This window comes from Sapajus apella, unplaced genomic scaffold, assembly GCF_009761245.1.
Source record: "Sapajus apella isolate SASKATOON/1434 unplaced genomic scaffold, GSC_monkey_1.0 scaffold37, whole genome shotgun sequence".
NCBI classification, from domain to species: Eukaryota; Metazoa; Chordata; class Mammalia; order Primates; family Cebidae; genus Sapajus; species Sapajus apella.
In genome coordinates this window covers 22,464,031-22,479,162 of record NW_022436977.1, presented here as the reverse complement: position 1 = coordinate 22,479,162, position 15,132 = coordinate 22,464,031, and the positions used below count along the sequence as shown (strand labels likewise).

The following is a 15,132-nucleotide window of genomic DNA, read 5'->3' as shown; positions in this document are numbered from 1 at the left end:
AGGCCTACAGCTCCATCTCCACCTCTCACATGGTCCTCTTCACAGGATTCCACCTCAACAACCAGCTGTATGACATCATTACCATGCGGTATGCAGACAAACACATGAACATCGACTTCGACAGTTTCATCTGCTGCTTCGTCAGGCTGGAGGGCATGTTCAGTAAGTGTGGGAGGGGGGCTGCTCTCTGGTCTCTTGATCCCTTCAGCCCCGACCCACAGAGACAGTTGTCACAATAGGCATCTCACCTGATAATCTCCAGTCTGCTCCATCCAGGCTGAACAAGGGCTAAGGCCCTCTTTAGGGCCAGAATGGGATGGCAAAGGGAGGGTGACTGGTGAGTCTCTGCCTGCAAATCTTTGTGCTGATAAGGGCCAGCACTGGGCACATGGTCTTCTTCAGGAAAGTTATAGTAGTAGAGGCAGAGTGCGCCTAGAACTGGCCTCTGCCCTGTGCACTCTTTCACAGGAGCTTTTCATGCATTTGACAAGGATGGAGACGGTATCATCAAACTCAACGTTCTGGAGGTAAAGCACAGACACAGCACATTCCCCCTACACATTAAAACTCAAGGTGGAGGAATCAGCAAGGCAGACTGGACCCACATTGCACTCCTAATTTCCATACCATGGTGGAGGGAAGGGATAGGAAGAGAACATGGAGGGAGGATCAGCAAGGAATGTGGCTTACAGGACACATGCATTCGAGGCCCAAAGGGACCTCAGCTCCCCTAATCACTTTATGCTGGAAAACATGTACCTTCTTAGGGAAGATTTGGGAGAAAGGAAACAATAAGCCACTGTTTCTTGGAAAATATTCCAGGGGTCTGACCTGCAGGACTGTTCCCTTTCCCCTTGCCCTCTAAGATTCCTAGGGCTGGGGGTCACTCTTTTCAATCTAAATTCTGATCATAGGACTTCCTCTTTCAGTGGCTGCAGCTCACCATGTATGCCTGAACCAGGCTGGCCTCACCCAAAGCCAAGCAGGATCATTCAGGATTTCCATTTCACCCTCTATTTCCAAAGCCACTTATCTCAAAGGACCCAGCAGCTGCATCCCTGGAGGCCTCCAACCACCTCATCAGTCCTGTTCCCCCTCCATTTTACCCCGCTACCCATCCTTGATCGGTCATGCCTAGCCTGCCCAAAGCTTTAGTAAAGCAATGAGGTAGGAAGAACAAACCATTGTCCCTTTGCCGGGTGGAGGAAAGTGCCAGCTCTAGTCTGAGCTGCCTCAGCTCTGAAGCGAGTGCTGCTTACCTTGCTTTAGGCTGTCTGCTGAAGCACTTGCCAGTGGCACTCAGCACCTCCTTGTGCTGGAACCTCCATCACCTTCATGCTCTCCCACCACAGGCCAGGAACCAAACCAGCACTGGGTTCTTCTGCCTAGTTATTTTAGGAGAGGCCTGCTGTGGGGTAAACTCACTCAGTGGAATAGGGCTGGTTACTTTGGGCTGTCTGACTCGTAAGCTTGGCTGCATTCTGAAAAAAGCTGATCTAAATAAAGGCATGTGTATGGCCCTCTTGTGTTTTGTTCTCTCACATTTAGATATCAGCCATAGCATGACTGAACAGCTTCCAGTCATACACTCACCCATCACCTAGAAGAGAACAATGGAAAACATACACAAAAACAAAATCCTGAACCCCCCTTTAATCATGCCTACTGCTATCTCTTGAGCATAGGAATTGCTCAAATACTTTCCAAGACATAAAAGGAAGGCAGAGGAAGAGCTGTTGCTGTAAAAGACATCAAGAATAAATGGGTCATGTACAAGGGGAGGGGCCGGTTACCTGAATGTAACGGAGTAGAGATTGAGCTGTCCTGGCTCCTCTGCTCACTAACTGACCTGTCACATGACTGTGGACAAAACCCTGAATGAAGCTGTTTGCCAAACTTATCTGGACCATGGCCTGTGGCACATCTATAGGCATCTTGTGTTTTCCACCCAATTTCCTTCTTCGCTAAGCCAACATGGAAAGGGTTGACTGTGAATACGCAGACAAGGTAACGAAAGTAAACAGTCAATTAGTAAAAGTACTTTATTTTCCTCTTGTATTTGCTTTATATCTTGCTTTACAAAGTTATGAAGTTCACAGCTTTATACCAAAATGTAAGAAGGCTATTTGCTTATAAACATTTTTGCAGTCAGGTGCCATCTGATTTCATTCTTCTAATCCATATTCAATATTTAAAAAGTCAGAAACCAAGGGTGCTGGAGCAGCTCTAGGGCAAATATTTCTCTTAAATAGGAGAAAGATTTTCAACAGCTTTTCCTCCTTGACCCCCTCCTCTCCCAATTTATTTGGGCCACTACCTTGAATTTAGAGTGAATCTGGGAAATTTAGTCACCATGTAACCCAACAGGGCCATATACTTGGGCTTGGAGGTGAGGTTAGAGGTTACTGTCTAATAATCAGTACGTTTGGTTTATATGAGGATTTTACATCCACTTGCATAAGGAACTCAGTCTATCCCAAATCACCTCTACAACAAACCCAAGGAACCTGATGATTTCGGGCAGGGATAAAACCATTATTTTATAAATGTGGCGGCAGGTATGGCCTTCATAATTCTAGAAGCTCCCATTTAGGTAACAGAAACAAAATTTATATGTAAGCATAAACTGCAGTTATTTGAGCAAACCAGAGCGTATGTGCTCTTCAAATCCCACTTCACAATATACTTCAATATCCCCTCCAGTGAATTCTCTTCCATAAAATATACCATTCCACTAAGTATATAACCTACTCCCACCAAATCATCCACATGCCTCATCACTAAAGTTGTCCATTGTATAATCTACCAGAAAAAAAGACAAAATAAAACCTTTGTTAGGCAAATAATCACTTAACCAGTAATAACACTGCCTATAAATTATGTGTAAGTCAGGAGATAAAGAATCCACTGTTAACTCTTCTGGGGAAGAAAAAAAATTTTTCCCACAAAAGCAGGAGGGCAGTAGTAAGTAATGACTTTCTCTCAAATTCAAGTAACATCAGGTCAACATAACCTTTGCTCTTAAGAGTTTTGTTTGCACTGTGTTGAATTGCTTTATAACTCTGTCACCCAGACTGGAGTGCAATGGCGCGATCTCGGCTCACCGCAACCTCCGCCTCCTGGGTTCAGGCAATTCTCCTGCCTCAGCCTCCTGAGTAGCTGGGATTACAGGCACGCGCCACCATGCCCAGCTAATTTTTTGTAGTTTTAGTAGAGACGGGGTTTCACCATGTTGACCAGGATGGTCTCGATCTCTTGACCTCGTGATCCACCCGCCTCGGCCTCCCAAAGTGCTGGGATTACAGGCTTGAGCCACCGCGCCCGGCCGCCAAAATTATTTTTAACGTAATTAAAAACTTTCACGTAAAACTTGAAGTGACTGATACTTTATCAGAACAAACTGCCACTTAAATACCAGCATAGGTACACAAAATGTTTATGCTATGGTTTTCTTGTCTTTCAGCCATTAGAAGTAGGCAAAAGCAATAGAAAATAACATTCTAAAAGTGGCTCCAACTACTTTAAAGACATGAGTCAGTTTCTGTCAGGTCATCTAATGGTTTCCTTACTTCACAAAGCTACTAAATACCAGAGTCAACACAGATCCCTGAGCCCGAGCTCTTCTCTGAAGGGAAAGACGGCTACAATCAGTCACAACATTGTGGAAGACATTAAAAAAAAGAAGCCGAAGTCCTGCATAATTTTCAAGACACTTATAAGTAATAACACACAACCATAAGCAGCCAAAATGCTTATGGTCCCTTTATTTCTTAACAGAGGGCTAGAATGGTTCATTTTGGCTTATACACTAATCTGGTATTAAAAGAATTTCATGTGTTCTTGAAACAAAGGCATTACTGCCACTGCTTCAAAAAAAAACCCTTTACAAAATGAAGAAAAATAACAAGTACAGGTTCCCACGCATATACATACATACAAAGGAACCTGCACACTTGCACACACAGAGGCAGATATAGGCACACAGTTCCACCAAAGCAAAATCCAAATCAGAGTTCTTACTGACTCTACCAGTCTGGAATACTCTCAAAAGTTCCCCACAACTGCCCAACACCTCACCTATCCTTTTCTGCTGCACAAAGCCATGCTCATCTTTTCAGACATATCCTCAGGCAGGGTAGAAGGGCACTATGCCACAGAGCATTCAAGGCTTTCTTAGCACGCTACCAGGCAATGAGAAAATGCGGCTTCACTAGAGCCCAGAGAAAAAGGCCAGGTTTAGTCATTAATCCAAATGCATTTTCCCGGGAAATGACCATTCCCAAACCCACAGAACAGCCTGGCTTCTCTGGTTATCCTTATAGGAAATGGGGGTGAGAGGTGGGAAAAGCTTCTTAATTTCATACAGAAACAGCACAAATATTTAATACACCTTTTGCAGCAAGATGATCTTTGTTCTCCATTAATCACATAAAGCTCACTAGGGTGGTTAACAAAACAGCATTCCCCAAGGACAGAAGTCAAGAGCTTGTAGGGCCATTTATTATATAGTAGTAGGCCATTCATTATTTCCTAGATTAACTCTTTTTTTTTTTCTTCTTGAGGTAGAGTTTCGCTCTGTCACCAGGCTGGAGTGCAGTGGTACAATCTCGGCTCACTGCAACCTCTGCCTCTCAGGTTCAAGCGATTCTCCTGCCTCAGCCTCCCGAGTAGCTGAGACTACAGATGCCCACCACTGCACCTGACTAATTTTATTATTTTTAGTAGAGACAGGGTTTCACCATGTTGGCCAGGCTGGTCTAGAACACCTGACCTCGAGTGTTCCACCCGCCTTGGCCTCCCAAAGTGCTGGGATATAGGCGTGAGCCACTGTGCCTGGCCTCGTAGATTAATTCTTAACATTTTCTGAATCAAGTAAGACCCACTGGAGCCTTTCCTGGAAAAAAGAACACAAACTTAGTCTCATACACAATTTCTGGGGGCTTGCAGACCCTCTTGAAGCCTCTCCATGAACCCCTGGAGAAGTCGCCCTGCCCGAGAGCCTGAGGGAAGACATGTGAGTGAATGCGTGTGCACTAACAGGGGTGAAGACAGACCTGGATGCTCTGCAATCCCAGACAGCAGAAAGGACCATGTCCCAAAGCTTGGTATGTGGTCCTGGGCGCCTCCCCCTTATTTTCTCTCTCTGAAGAAGCTTTCTAAGTTGTTTGGTTGTTTGAGACAGAGTATTGCTCTGTCATCCAGGCTGGAGTGCAGTGGCTCGATCTGGCTCACTGTAACCTCCGCCTCACAGGTTTAAGTGATTTTCCTGCCTTAGCCTCCTGAATAGCTGGGATTACAAGTGCCTGCCATCAAGCCCAGCTAATTTTTGTATTTTTAGTAGGGACAGGGTTTTGCCATGTTGGCCAGGCTAGTCTTGAACTCCTAGCCTCAGGTGATCTGCCTGCCTCGGCCTCCCAAAGTACTGGGATTACAGGCATGAGCCACCACACCCAGCCACTTTCTGAGTTTTGAGGATCCAGAAACAAAAGGTTGGAAAGCAACACTTCTACAAGTTTACTGATGAGTCTAGAGAAAAATCCAAAAACAAAGCCCCCTTGAGAGTTTGTGAATTTGGCTGTTCTCAGTGGCCAGGCAGAGACTCTGCTGCACTTTCTTTCCCAGTTAGCAGGGAAGTGAAGGCAAAGAAATGGTCTCAGAAACAAGTCTCTAGGAAGTCTGCTTGAGGTCTTAAAAACCATATTCAGATGCCTTATTCTAAGCCCTCTTCCCCACCATCTTGGGTGCTGCAGGGGGGTGGAAAACACCCCGTGGGTCCAGAGGAAAACTTGATGCCTGCCATCGGTTTAGGCACAGCCATACAGTGGGAGAGATGGAGGTTGGCAACTGAACAAACCAAAAGGGTTCAAGCCGACATCAGGCTTGCAGGGTCAGACACTAGAAAGGAAGATAAAGGTACACCTCCAGTTCCAACAGCCTGACAGGATCTGTAGCAAGGAGTGCCAGGTTCAACAGCAAACGTAAAGGTAGACATTAGGTCTATGCACTGCCTCACGCTGAGCTTTCTATCCACATTTATAGACATTTACTAGGAAGTGGTGTCTGTAAGGACTTGTCACTATGTGATTTGCTTTCTGAATTCCTAAAATATAGTCAGCAGAGCAGCCACTGTTTGTCAAAAATCTACCGTGTCCTTTAGCGCTTAAAGCCAGCTCTGTCCATCTATAAAGCAAAAAAACAGTGACATGCACTACACATAATTGTTAAGAAAGAAAACTATTTGCTTCCAATTTAAATACCTGGCTATTACAAATGGAGAAATTAAAACTGATCCTGAAAGTCTAGCACTTAAACAAACTTGTATTTAAAAGCCTGACTACAGGTTTAAACCATCATAAGAATATAAACAAAAAATTGCAAACTGAAATCAATAAAATATACATATGATTAGGGTCAAACTGGGTAACCAATTAGGATCTGTATCTTTAATAAACATCTGGAGAACGCTAGTAGCATAAATCATTATATGCCATGCTGTCCCAGAGGCGTATGGTTCCTTAACATCTGTCTAAATCTGTTTAAAACCTCCAGCAAGAACTTAAAGTGTCCTCTATTATCCCATAGAGCTGCCCAGACTTATGCTAGGGGTAAGCCTGGCTAGTAACCACTACACCCTTCCTTGTTTCACTGGGGAAGGGAAGAGAGTGGCGTGTGTGTGGGGCCAATGTGAAAATAGTTCAACTAATGACTTCCCAACATGGGAGGCAAAAACTTCATGAATCAATTTTGCTGTCATCTTCAGCATGTCGTTCAATATGTCCTGCAGCATCCTAGGAATGAAGGGAAAGGGGCCCATGAGAGAAGTTGGTAGGAAGACAGGAGAAAGTCAAAGCCAAGGAAAGTCACGTAAGTCCATTCCATCTAGGATCCAGGCAGGAAAGGCAGTTAGGAGCCAGCACTTTGATTACTTACAGGAAACCATGTCCTTACAGGTGAACTACTTTCTCAGCACAAGAGCACGCTAATCAATCTCCAGGTTCAGTTACTGGATTTGAAACATCCAAAAACATTCTCTTTAGGCCCTTTCTCAACAAAAACAACCTAATTCTTCATTTCAAACTTCATTAAGCTGCCCCTCAAATCTCTGAATCATAAAAAGAAAAAACTCTAGGCCTTCCCTATGTATTGCAATTCTCAATAATAAAACAAAAAAGGTTTCCTAGTCTGTACCCTGAGCAGTCTACTGAATCCCAGGTGAGCCTCAATCCCACTAATGTACCTGTTTGGATCCTTTCCTAGCAGTGAAAAAAGCATCGCAGTTCTTCCAGCGACATTTCAGAGTCTGGAAGTTCGGATTAGTATGGTCGGTCAGTAAGTGTTGTTTTAAATGATTGACAACGCCAAATATCAGAGAGCAACCATGCCACTGGAGAAAAAGAAGATGAGGGGACTCAGTGAAAAAGGGTACAGTGAATGTGAATCAGATCAGCCCTCACCTGGATCCCATAAGCACTATGAAAGCAAAACCAGCCCCTTGCCTCTTGCTTTAAATGTATTCTTGGCTAGAAAATACAACAAAGCTAAGGCAACCTTGAAAAGACTGGAAAAGTCTTTTAATACTTTGGTATTTTGAGAAGACAAAGCACTAACATAGCAATTACAACTTGTTAAATCCAGCAAATATTTATGGATAAATTACCTTAAAATTCCCTTTAAACCATATTCTTTTATGTTGCCATCATAAAATGGAGTTTCTATCTTAGTTTATTCAATACAAAAGGCAAATACCTTTCCTATAATTCTAAAAGGGTTTTTTTTTTTTTGAGATGGAGTTTCACTCTTGTTGCCCAGGCTGGAGTGCAGCAGCATGATCGCAGCTCATTGCAACCTCCACCTCCCAGGTTAAAGCAATTCTCCTGCCTCAGTCTCCCAACTAGCTGGGATTACAGGCATGTACCACCACGCCCAGCTAATTTTGTAATTTTTTTTTTTTGGGTAGAGATGGGGTTTGACCATGTTGGTCAGGCTGATCTCAAACTCGTGACCTCAAGTGATTCGCCCGCCTCAGCCTCTCAAAGTGCTGCAGCTACAGGTGTGAGCCGGCCCAAAAGTGCTGTTTTTAACAATTCTACGAGCTGTTGAATGTAAACGTGAAAATAAAAATATCTGATAAAACCACATTTGTGGAAATATTTATTGTAGAATACTGTTTGCCATGGAAGCCTGACTTTACTCACAGCCTTTATCACTTGAATCACAATCTAATGATTACCTACTTATTTTTTATTTTATTTTTTTTTTTTTTTGAGACGGAGTTTCGCTCTTGTTACCCAGGCTGGAGTGCAATGGCGCGATCTCGGCTCACTGCAACCTCCGCCTCCTGGGTTCAGGCAATTCTCCTGCCTCAGCCTCCTCAGTAGCTGGGATTACAGGCACGCGCCACCATGCCCAGCTAATTTTTTGTATTTTTAGTGGAGACGGGGTTTCACCGTGTTGACCAGGATGGTCTCGATCTCTTGACCTCGTGATCCACCCGCCTCAGCCTCCCAAAGTGCTGGGATTACAGGCTTGAGCCACCGCGCCCGGCTACCTACTTATTTTTTTAAGCTGTGATTTTACTTCTAAATGTGGCTTAATTTCATGTATTAGAAAGCATAAGCTAGTGTCATGCTTTCTAAGTGGTGGCTCAGTGGGATTACACACCTGTAATCCCAGCCCTTTTAGAGGCTGAGGTGGGTCGATCACTTCAACCCAGGGGTTCAAGACCAGCCTGGGCAACATAGTGAGACCCTGTCTCTCCAAAATAAAACAAAATATAAGAATTAGCTGGGCATAGTGGCACATGCCTGGAGTCCCAGCTGCTAGGGAGGCTGAGGTGGGAGGATTGCTTGAGCCCAGGAGGTTGAGGCTGCAGTGACTATTGTGATCACACTACTGCACTTCCACCTGAGTAACAGAACAAGATCGTATCTCAAAAAAAAACAAAAACAAAAACAAAAAAAAGAAAAACAAGAAAGCATAAAGACTCTCTCTGTCTTAGCCTTTCCCTACAGGCTTGTTGGTAAAGCCTTGTGATTCTAATTCTAACACGTTTATTTTTTTAAAGTAATGCAAAGTTAAGTGTTTCCTCTCTCAGTACTACTCCATCCCTCTGTCTATAGAGCCAGAAGTATCTTCCCCATTTCTCTGTATAGATTAACTCTACTTGTGTACTCTGGATCCTGTCTTTCAATAATGCCTCTTTATCCATGGTTTCTGGTTTCACTTTCTGAGGTTTTAGTTACATATGGTTAACCATCTTCAAAAACAATATTGGAAAATTCCCAAAATAAACAATTCTTGACTTTTAAATTGCACATTATTCTGAGCAGTATGATGAAATCTCATGCCATCTCGCCCAGATGTGAATTGTACCACTGTCCAACATATCTACGCTATATTCACTACTACCTATTAGTCACTTAGCCCTCTTGATTATCACAGCAAAAAATCAGACTATATCCCCCTCGGATATAGTGTAAAAGTTTTAAGGGTTAATCATCAGTCCTTACCCCAAAATAAAAGTTACACAATTCAGCCTGATGAACTGAAGTTTAGAACTCATACAAGATCATAAATTTTTTTATTTGCCTATTCCTCAAAAACCAATGAGGACACAAACCAAACCATTAACACTAGTAATCTCTGATGAGTGGGAGCAGTAGAAGGGGCAGTGCCATTACTAAAATCAGCACTTCCACTTTTTATTTCGTGTATTTCTGTATTGTTGTTTTCTAAGCATGTATTGATTTTATACTAAAACAAAACAACTACGTAGGAGACAACCTGTGATCTACAGTGTAAGGCATAAAGTAGATCTAAAATATAAAAATGCTACATTGATGATACTGAAGACCTATCAATTAGCCTAGGGTGAAACAACCTCTAAAAGTTCAGTGACGAGAAGAGTTTCACTCCTTACCCAACAACGGAAATTCTGCATCAGATTAAGCCTCACAGCCTGAATACTGCCATCATAACAGCCAGTGTAAATCTGGAGAAAGAAAGGTTTACAGTATCAGTCCAAAATACACACAAACTACAAAACACTCTCAAAGCACGAGTCACAAGCTCCTTGCGGCAGCTACAAGAAAACAAAAACCTAAATCAAAACCAGCTCCAGACTACTAGAATGGGAAAGTATTTTCCAGATTTAGTCTAGGCATTTTGCAGCTGTGCTCCTTAGACAGCCAGTCAGGATCAGGGCAGAGAGGAGTGGCAGGGCTAAGAAGCACCTACTTATACTTTATACTTTAACTGGGTAAGCCCTAGTTTCTATCAGGTACTCTATGTTAGGCACCTGTAATTCACTGGAAAAGAAAGCGTTCCACTCAGAGTTTGAAAAACATCCATTCTGGTTCAACTCTTGTAACTTTAAAATAAAATAAACAAGGCTTAGCAAGGTTATGTGAGTTAGTTTCTACTTTTAGATCTGCTGTAAATATGCCACACTGACCAAATCTCCTGACTCCATCTCAGTGTTCTATTCAGATCATGTCTCTGGAAAATACACCACTCAATTTATTTTATTTTATTTTATTTTATTTATTTTTAAGACGGGGTTTCACCATGTTGGTCAGTGTTGTCTTGAACTCCCGACCTCAGGTGATCCACCCGCTTACAGGCGTGAGCCACCGCACCCAGCCATTTTTTGAAGCATCTTAAATTTACCTTCTATTTAACTATAGTTGACACTACCATTTTTATTGTAATAATTTTGGCTATTAATAGAAAATGGCATATTCAACACTGTCCCCTGGTTACTTCCCTATTATGCCAACAGATGATAAGGTACTTAATATTGAGGCATATCAGAAGCAGATGTCACTTTTAGAAGTGAAAAGAATTTTTTAGTAAATACATTCAAAAGCAAGTATCTGACATGGCAACTAATACTCACCATGCTTTTATGGATGGTCATACACATAATCATGTCTTTGTGTCCTCCATAAACTTGTAGCCGATCATGAGACTTAGGCAGAAAAAAGAGAAAGAGAATTAAAGTTATGTATACCTTGCATTTGATAAGCACAGTTCCTAAAGGCCTTTGGCAGGTTTAAAAGCCATACCTGAGGTACTAAGTTGAAGCCCTTGTAGCATTATAACACAAATAGAATCTAATGACAATTTTTCTTTTACTTCCTACTACTCAAGGAGGGTGCTGGTAATCAGAAGTAATAAAATCAATTTTGTTAGAATCAGAGTTTTAAACTTGAAATTGCAGACAAGGAGAACTAGACAGGTTTATTTATTTATTTTGAGATGGAGTCTCACTCTGTCGCTAGGCTTGAGTGAACTGGCAGGATCTTGGCTCACTGCAATGTTCGCCTCCTAGGTTCAAGCGATTATCCTGCCTCAGCCTCCAGAATAGCTGAGACTACAGGTGTGCACCACCACGGGCCTAGCTAATTTTTGTATTTTTTTTTTAGTAGAGACAGGGTTTCACCATGTTGATCAGGATGGTCTCGATCTTTTGACCTCGTGATCTGCCCACCTAGGCCTCCCAAAGTGCTGGGATTACAGGCGTGAGCCACCGTGCCCAGCCGGTGGACAGGTTTTAAGAGACTGGAGCTGCTTTCCAGAAATTAAGTTTTGACACCCATGACTCAGATCAAGTATCTTAGAGCAGTTTCTGAAAGTAGTAGACCACAGGCCAGCTATTTCATAATTATCTAAAATGCTTGTGAAAATGCAGATTCCTGGGTTCCATCCCACCTAACTGTATCAAAAATCAACACTTAACCCAAATAGACAATCTCCCCAAATCATTCAAGCAAAATACTGAATCTAAATTCTACCTGTAATTCATAGACACGAACAAATTTGTCCAGGCAAGCAGTCACCATCACTTTTCCTAGGATATTCACCACAGTCACTGCATGATTGTGACCTTTATAGATCCGCACGAGCTCACCAGTCTGTGTCAGAAGAGAAGCAAGGGTCACTAGATTCACTTTCCAGATTTCTTCCTAGTTATAATTCTATGATTCTAAGAGGCATAATTCTGAGGATATTTTACACACACGTCATTGTGTTAACTTTAATAGAAATATCCCACAAGCATTTGTTACATATGCAAAATATATGAATTGTATCCTAATGGAGAGACTCTAATGTCATGAAAAGAAAATGGCCACTATTCTATCTGTATGTATTTTATGGCCTTCAAAGTACTTTTACTTTTTTCATTTCACTGGATCTAGACAAGTTCATCAGTTGGGAATATTCTGAAATTTACAGACCAGGAACTGAGCTTTAAAAAGCTGCTGCTATGACCTAACAGCAGTCTCTCAGCTGTTTCTGTTGTTCAGTTTTTTTAAGATATGGGGTCTCACAACCCAGGCACAGTGGCTCATGCCTGTTAATTCCAGCACTTTGGAAGGCTGAGGTGGGCAGATCACTTGAGCTCAAGAGTTCAAGACCAGCCTGGGCAACATGGTGAGGCTCCCCAAAAATACAAAATACAAAATAATACAAAAAAAAAAATTAGCCAGGCATTGTGGTGCACACCATTAGTACCAGCCACTTGTGGGGCTGATGTGGGAGGATCCCTTGAGCCTAGGAGGTTAAGGCTGCAGTGAGCCAAGATCGTACCACTGCACTCTAGCCTGGGTGACAAAGTGAGACCCCCACCTCAAAAAAAAAGAAAAAAAAGAAAAAAGAAAGAAATAGGATCTCACTTGGTCACCCAGACCAGAGTGCAATGATGTGATCATAGCTCACTACAGCCTTGAACTCCTGGGCCAAACAATCCTCCCACCTCAGCGTGCTGAGTAGCTGGGATTACAGAACACACTGCCATGCCCAGCTAATTAAAAAAAAATTTTTTTTTTTAAAAAGACGGGGTCACTATTTTGCCTAGGCTGGTCTCAGACTCCTGGCCTCAAGTAATGCTTCTGCCTCAGCCTTCTGAGTAGCTGGCATTACAGGTGACAGCCACTGCAGCCTGCTCTCAGCTGTTTTTACTAGTTCTATTTTAACTACATATCACATCTACTTTCTGAAAGCCTCAGCTGCTCAGTTTATTTCAAGTTTAAATGAGGCACTCAAACTAAACCTTACATAAACTTTGAGTCTGTCCATCATTAAAAACTTTGATGAAGTAGAATTTCTAGGTTGCTCAATATTACGCAAGAGCATATGCATAGGGATGATCATGAATCCCTTCAATGGATAAAGGCCTTAATTTAAATTGCAAGAGGTTTAAGAAAACCTTCCAGCTTTAACCATCATTTTATTCAAGGTTTCTTTATACAACACCAACATAACTTACGTGAATGTTGTGGGCATGGACTGACTGATCACTGGAGCCACTGAACACAAGATCATTCACCACCTGAAAGAAAAATAATCAGTAGGTCAGATTCCTGATAAGGTTCTTAATTTTCTCTATAACTTGTAATACACATGGCAAATTCTAACTACCATCTTATTTTGAGATGAGCATGATGAATGAGGTATAAAATAAAAGTTTCTCAGACAAATTTTCTCAGCTGAAACTTATACCCTCCCACCAGGCACGCTAATGAACTGATGACATATTCTTACCTCTGTTACCTTTCCAGAATGATTATGAAGCAGCCTAGAAGGGCGTTTGAGTATACCCACACTGTAACAAAATACACTCTTACTGTTTCTCAAATGAAAGTATATCACTTGGTGTTGCAATTGTAAAGAAAAGGTTAGCAATCTCCTTGCTCTTTCCAAGGTGGTATTTCTATATTATGCATGAAACAACAAGGGAAATGCCATTCAAAACCCTTCGTTTTGTTTTGTTTGTTTGAGTCAGGGTCTCACTCTGTTGCCCATATGGGAGTACAGTGGCACAATCATGACTCACTGCAGCCTCAATCTCCTGTGCTCAAGTGGTCCTCCCACCTCAGCCCTGTGAGTAGTACAGGTGCGCACCACAACAGCCCGCTAACCTTTGTATTTTTTGTAGACATGAAATTTTGCCATATTGCCCTGGCTCATCTCAAACCTCTGAGCTCAAATGGTTCTCCTGCCATGGCCTCCTAAAGTGCTGAGACTACAGACATGAGCCACCCCGCCCGGCCTCAAAATCCTTCTCTTGTGCCAGACAACTCCTATTCTCTTGCACTGTACTTGCCTTCATGCAAAGAATGGTTTTGCTGTGGCCCTCCAGAGTTCTGAGAAGCAGCCCATTCCGTGCATCACGTACACTGATGGTACAGTCATAGGATCCCACCACCAGCAGCTTTCGGGCACCTTCCTGAGCTGTGGCAAGACAGCTGACTGCACGAGGGCCATGGCATTCAAAGATCTCAAGTCGTTTGTTGTTCTGCAAAATAAAGCCAAGATTACAGCTAAAAACAACTTAGCTGGAAAACTTCAAAACCAACTCACCAAAATCATTACAACTTGGTACAAACTCTCAATTCTGTCACCAGTACTCAAAATTTTCATACCCACTCTGCATCCTTAATTTCTCCACCTCTGCTATTTCCCACTCCAACCCTCTTTGCTGAATCTCCCCAATCCCCTTATCTGAGGAGGCCAAACTCTCACATTATAAATTCATTTATAACCTTTAACCTACACCATCCCAATCCCAATTAGAAACTGGCTCTCTTTTTAAGCTCTCTTTTACCACCTGGAAGTTAACGATAATGAAGAGCGAATCTTTTCTTTTTTTCCTTCAAATTCTAGCATATTTTCCAGACCCAGGAACTATTTTTGTCATCCAAAATTAGGCAATCTATGTGTCATGCTGTTTCCAAAAATCTCTATTTAGAATTACTTCCCTAGGCAATTTCAATAAGTCTCAAATTTTCCACTTTTTTTTTTTTTTTGGAGACAGTCTTGCTCTGTCACCCAGGCTGGAGTGCAATGATGCGACCTCGGCTCACTGTACCCTCCGCCTCCTGGGTTCAAGTGATTCTCCTGCCTCAGGCTCTCTAATAGCTGGGATTACAGGCACCTGCCACCACACCTGGCTAATTTTTGCATTTTTGTAGAGACAGGGTTTCACCATGTTGGCCAGGATGGTCTTGAACTTCTAATCTCAAGTGATCTGCCTGCCTTAGCCTCCCAAAGTGCTGGGATTACAGGCATGAGCCACCATGCCCGGCCTAAATTCTCCACCTTCTTTTTTTCATTCTTTTTTTTTTTTTT

The 15,132-nt window shown here is 42.5% G+C and overlaps 2 protein-coding genes and 1 long non-coding RNA gene across 7 annotated transcripts in view; 1 reads left to right on the top strand and 2 right to left on the bottom strand.

The window, feature by feature from the left end:
• CAPN3 (calpain 3) overlaps positions 1-1,519 on the top strand; it is a 67,817-nt gene extending 66,298 nt beyond the window's left edge. The window contains exons 22-24 of one of the 2 annotated variants that reach the window (XM_032297849.1): positions 46-162; positions 469-527; positions 930-1,519. In XM_032297849.1, coding sequence (XP_032153740.1) covers positions 46-162; positions 469-527; positions 930-956 — 203 coding nt within the window. In that variant the 3' untranslated portion in view covers positions 957-1,519. The remainder of the gene's footprint in view (positions 1-45; positions 163-468; positions 528-929) is intronic. The other variant, XM_032297851.1, reaches the window with a different exon arrangement.
• A 93-nt stretch (positions 1,520-1,612) lies between these two features.
• The window catches only part of ZNF106 (zinc finger protein 106), a 52,552-nt gene continuing 39,032 nt past the window's right edge, over positions 1,613-15,132 (bottom strand). For 2 of the 4 annotated variants that reach the window (XM_032297837.1, XM_032297838.1), the window contains 7 exons: positions 14,108-14,299; positions 13,271-13,333; positions 11,796-11,915; positions 10,898-10,969; positions 9,920-9,991; positions 7,238-7,384; positions 4,323-6,788 (listed from right to left, as the gene is read on the bottom strand). In XM_032297837.1, coding sequence (XP_032153728.1) covers positions 6,732-6,788; positions 7,238-7,384; positions 9,920-9,991; positions 10,898-10,969; positions 11,796-11,915; positions 13,271-13,333; positions 14,108-14,299 — 723 coding nt within the window. In that variant the 3' untranslated portion in view covers positions 4,323-6,731. Of the gene's footprint in view, positions 1,989-4,322; positions 6,789-7,237; positions 7,385-9,919; positions 9,992-10,897; positions 10,970-11,795; positions 11,916-13,270; positions 13,334-14,107; positions 14,300-15,132 lie in introns of those variants that run through there. The other 2 variants (XM_032297836.1, XM_032297835.1) reach the window with 2 other exon arrangements.
• On the bottom strand, positions 7,940-8,745 carry LOC116564579. Its single transcript, XR_004274984.1, has 2 exons — positions 8,549-8,745; positions 7,940-8,230 (listed from the first exon to the last, which is right to left on the bottom strand). It is a non-coding gene; the product is annotated as an uncharacterized LOC116564579 (long non-coding RNA).